The sequence below is a fragment of the Hyaena hyaena genome, unplaced genomic scaffold (genome assembly GCF_003009895.1).
Source record: "Hyaena hyaena isolate Hyena2069 unplaced genomic scaffold, ASM300989v1 scaffold_86, whole genome shotgun sequence".
Lineage (NCBI taxonomy): Eukaryota > Metazoa > Chordata > Mammalia > Carnivora > Hyaenidae > Hyaena > Hyaena hyaena.
In genome coordinates, this window is record NW_024080721.1 from 1,800,592 (window position 1) to 1,805,441 (window position 4,850).

Consider the following 4,850-nt stretch of genomic DNA (forward strand, 5'->3'; position numbering starts at 1 on the left):
CCTGTGCGCGCCGCTTTGCAGCCGCGGGTGCAGCGGGAGAGGGCTGGCGGTGCAGCGGGATCCCTCGGGGGGTGGGATGTAGGTTGGGGCAAAGGGGGAGCCCCCGCGGCCCCCTCCCGGACCTCGGCGCGCGTGCCATTGGCCGGGGCGGCCGAGTGGGCGGGAGGATGACATCAGCGGCAGGTTGGATTATAAAGGCGCGAGCGGAGCCGCGGGCTCAGAGCGCACCCAGCCGGCGCCGCGCAGCACTGGGACTCGCGCCCACGCCGCAGCCTGCTCGGCGCTCGCCTGCCCGTCTGCCCGCCGGCCCCGTGCGCCCTCGCTGCTGCGGGTCTGCGCCGCTCGACCCTGCCGGCACCATGCACCTCTCCCAGCTGCTGGCCTGCGCCCTGCTGCTCACGCTACTCTCGCTCCGGCCCTCTGAAGCCAAGCCCGGGGCGCCAGCGAAGGTGGGTGCTAGTGCATGGCCATCGAGGCTGTGAGGGACCGCGGGAGGGCTGGGGCCCTCGGAGGACGCGGAGCACAGCGGGGAGCAGAGGGTGGGAAAGCGGCCCTCTGCTCTGAGACGTGCGTGGGTGAGTGCCGGAAAGCCCTCGAAACCGACTCAGGGGGTCTACGTCCCCAGCTTCGGGAGACCCTCGACAGATGCCGAGCCCCTGCCCCAATGTGGCCAGTCGGTCAGAGGGCAAAGGAGGGGAGGGCAAGGGGCTCCGGGCAGGAGCGGACAGCGGCGGCTGCGTGGCAGGTGGATGCGGGCGCGTCAGGGCTCCGAAGGGACCAGTCGCGCTGGCGGGCGCGCCGCGGGGCTGGGGCCTCAGGGGTCGCGCAACGTACCTCGCGCGGCCGTCGGGCGGCCGTTCACCTGCCCGCCCTTCCCTTCGGACAGGTCCCGCGAACTACGCCGGGAGAAGAGCTGGCCGAGTCCCAGGCTGCGGGCGGCGGTCTGAGGAGGAGCGACAAAACTACCGGCGGTGGCGGCGCCAACCGGTCGCGACTTCAGGACCTGCGCGCGGACACCAGGTCGCGGACGGTGTTGGTCCGCCTTCTGAGCGAGAGCTCCAACGGGCGCAAACAGAAGGGAGGCAAGAAGAAGATCCTGTCCAGGGGCTGCTTCGGCCTCAAGCTGGACCGGATCGGCTCCATGAGCGGCTTGGGATGTTAGTGCGGCGACCCCTGGCGGCGGTGAGTACCACCCACCCGGGGCGCCCGGAGTTTGTACACGCCCAGCTCCCCCGCGGCGCCCGCCAGACCCCAGCCGGAACCCCCCGCCCGCAGGTGGGTTCTTCTCCGATCCCCTGGCGCCGGGATCGGCCCGCCTCCCAGCCGACCTTTGGAGGAGAGCCAGGCGATCCTGGCACCAGATCCAGTGCGCGCGCGCGCGCGAGGCGTTTGCCCCCACCCCTATTTATCGTCCCATTTTACACGTGAAAAAAGTGAGGGATAAAGTGGTCAGGGCATTTTGGCCAGGTCGGGATGAACCCTTCTAGCTTCCTTTAGAGAAGCTGAGACAGCTCGGTGGGGTCCTGGCCACACCGGGACCCGAAGCAAAGCAGCAGCCCTGGACCCAGTTCGCCGTTGGGCACGTTGAGGGGAGTCAGGGGGTTGTGGGAGCAGACGACAGACACACAAGCGCAGAGTTAAGTTTATCTGCCAGCCACTGTACCACGGTGCTCAGGCACCAGGCAGCCCAGGAGTCAGGGCGGCTTCCTAGGACCGTTGTCCCTAAAGTAGGACAGACTATATGGTCCTATAGGCCTGTAGACAGAATAGTCCTCTGTTGGTATCACCGGGTCGTCCTTTCACCCCAGGGCGTTCTGATTCTTGTCCTTTCTCTAAGCCTGACTGTGAGCAAACTGGTCTGTCCAGGGTCCTGATGCTGCTTGCTGCCTGCGTGACTTCGGGAAGGAAACTCAATAAACTCAATGTTTGTGGCACTATTTTAGAGCAGGGAAAAAGACTAAAATTATTATGATGATGATGCCCCCATCTGAACCCATGTCCCAAAGTGAGCTCCTCACCAACCTCCCCACGTCCCCAACATTTCTGGCGTTGTGTCCTTACCCCTCTTTAGGGCTGGAAACCCGCTGTGCTACCTTCAGCCCCTGCCTGGTGCTGCATCCTGGCAATGTTGCAGAGATCCTCTCCCTCTCCCCACTCCGCTTCCTGTTGCTCATCAGTTCCCAGGGAAAAACAGAGCCCGCCTCTGAAATTGACATTCAAGTACTTTGGGATCTACTCCTGCTGGTTTCCAGCCTTTCCCTGCAGCCTGGCTGGTACCATTCCGGGTCCCACAAACTGTCTGTCCCACCCCCCACTCCAAGCCATGGGGAGGCTGCTCTCTCACCCAAGAAGCCTTGTCAGTGTCCACACTGTCTTCCTCCAAAGGGCAACGAGAGCGCCCCTCTTTGAAAACATCCAACACATTGCCTAAGCCATTTTCACAGCACAGAACGCTTTTTCACCTGAGACATGGTAGCTTAGGAACCTATTTACCTCTTCCAGATTAACTCATGAGCAACTTGAGAGCCAGGTGCCAACCTAAGGTGATCTGGGACCCACAGCACCCCCAAAGAGTCTCTTAAAAATGTTTGTCAATGGCCAGAGATCATGTCCCACGCAGCTTGGGGCCACTCCTCTTGCACCTGCCCTGGGTCTTAGCAGGGTTTTCTTTCCGTGTGGCCGGACTTGACGGAGCTGTGTGCTCCTCCCCATTTCAGCAAGGTCTTCTTTTGTCTGAGGTCTTGATTCCCCCCTGCACAGGGAAAGATCATTCTAGCACCTGGGGCCCAGCCTCTACTAGCTTCCACTGAAATGGTTTTGCTCTCATCTTTCCTGTCTAAACAGGGAAGACATGGAGCCACAAGCCTCACATTTTCAGTTCACATTGTGATTTAAGCACCAAGCTCAAACTCTCAAATCTAAACAGATGTTATCCAGTGGGTTGGCAGGAGACGAAACGAGGAAGAGGGCCTGGAAAGTGCCTGGGAAGCACCTCCCCCTGGGCTCCTTGTTCTTGGGTGTGGCTGTCGGGGGGGGGGGTACCTGGTGATGGCCCAGTGGGTGGGGAGGTGCTGGGCAGGAGGCCAGATTGCTAGGACTTCTTAGCCCCCATGACTAGGCTGAAGTGTGTCAACCTCCTGAAGTTCTGTCCTTGAGCTGCACAACCACCTCCAACACCCTTAACCTTCTCAGCCCCACTGTCCCCCTACACCCTCAGGAGAAGGCATTCTGCCTGTTGCCTGCAGCCCCTAGTGGAGATGCTCAGAGTGTCTCACTGTCTCCACTTAGAAGAGAAAGACAGCTGAGATTTTTCATGTTAATGAAAACTCGTCCCAAGCTGTGGCCATTTCTGCACCCAGGAGTTGACTTTGCCTCTAAGCAGCCTCCATAATGACTGTCGCTGATGGTTATAGTCTTGTTTATGAAATTCTAATGACAGAGATGGGGTGTGGCCGATGCCTGAATGAACGCCTTGCCCAGGAGCCCCAGGGACATCACAGATATCTATCATCTGTTTAAACACATGGGGCGGCCAGAGACGGGAGTGGAGGGACAGTTCATCAAGCGTTGAAGCCCAGGGTCCCTCTGCATGTGCTGTCCTGTGGGAGGGCACTGCACCACCTCAGGAGGGCTCCTCCCTCGGGCTCCAGAGCACCTACATGCCCACTAGCTGAGAGCTGGTAGAGCCCTCCTCAAAGGACTCTGCCCGGCAAACCACTCATTGCCCCAGGACTGGCATGAGAACCCCCACCCCCACCCCGCTCCCTCTGCATCCGAAGCAGACCTTTTCTGAGGTGAAGCCAGCTGGAGAAGGAAGTGCTCTTTAATGAGTGGCAGCTGTGATCCAGACACTCTGCCGGTGCCCAACGTGTGGCCCCCTGTTGAATCTTAAAGCTGGCCCTGGGAGGTGGCTATTATCCCATTTTATGGATGAGGAAAGCGATACTCAAAGCTCTCCAGGGCCATCCAGGAAGTGAATGTCAGAGTTGGGATTTGAGCCCAGAATTCCCAGCTCCTCAGATGTCTGTCTCCCCGTCCCCACCACTGTCAGGCAGACACAGAAAGCCGAGGCGGGCACCTGACTGAGGGTTTGTGTTGTAGCAGAAGAGGGAGAAGGGCATCTCCACTCTCTTTCCCTCATTGTGTCTCACCAGTGCCAAGGGTAAGGCCTGCAGGTAGACTTGGGGGGAAGGAGGGCTGGCAGACATTCTGGGGCAGGACGTGCCAAGGACACAGCAGGAGGCGAGGGCCAGAGAGGGACCCCTTTCCCTTCATAGGACGGCCTTGACCTTGCTTCATGACGCTGTGGAAAGGGACTGTCCTGCAGGCTCCTGGGCCTTCTCAGCTAAGGGGCCAGAACTAAGCATCCCGTGTCCCCTCTGTGTTTCAGGATCGGGAACTTGCTCCGTTTTGCTGAGGTCATTCTTGGTCATCAGCCTCACAGCATCTGGAAGCATCCAACGCAATGTGGCTTTTACATTTCCTTTCTTTTTTTTTTTTCCTGGTACTGGGAATACACAACACCAGCTGTTTTATTATTATTTGGGAAGAGGGGTATGATTTTATTGTTTGTTTTTTTTTTGAAAATGAAAAATAAAAAGTTATATATTATATATATATTATATACATGAAACACACACACCTACACCCACGTGATGACAAGGGACAGTTTTTAAGAGACTGACAAAACCAGCTGTAAAACATTGCTGTTTGTAAATTCATGTCATGCATAAATGTATTTATGTTGTAAAGCTATTTATATTGTTTATAAAGAGATATTTATAAAAATTTTATTTATGTAACTAAATGAAAGAAGTCAATCATTGTAATGTTTTTGTCTTAACTAGTTG

General features: G+C 57.4%; 1 protein-coding gene across 1 annotated transcript; it reads left to right on the top strand.

The window, feature by feature from the left end:
• Positions 1–263: 263 nt before the first annotated feature.
• Positions 264–4,500, top strand: NPPC (natriuretic peptide C). The gene is made up of 3 exons (XM_039234571.1): positions 264–449; positions 887–1,182; positions 4,391–4,500. Exons 1-2 carry the CDS (start codon positions 360–362, stop codon positions 1,160–1,162), a joined length of 366 nt encoding a protein of 121 aa, XP_039090502.1. The 5' UTR covers positions 264–359; the 3' UTR covers positions 1,163–1,182; positions 4,391–4,500.
• The last annotated feature ends 350 nt before the right edge of the window (positions 4,501–4,850 follow it).

Coding starts and splice junctions, on each gene's coding strand:
- NPPC (XM_039234571.1), top strand. CDS start 360: ATGCACCTCTCCCAGCTGCTGGCCTGCGCCCTGCTGCTCACGCTACTC. Junction 450..886: donor AGCCCGGGGCGCCAGCGAAG/GTGGGTGCTAGT, acceptor CCCTTCGGACAG/GTCCCGCGAACTACGCCGGG.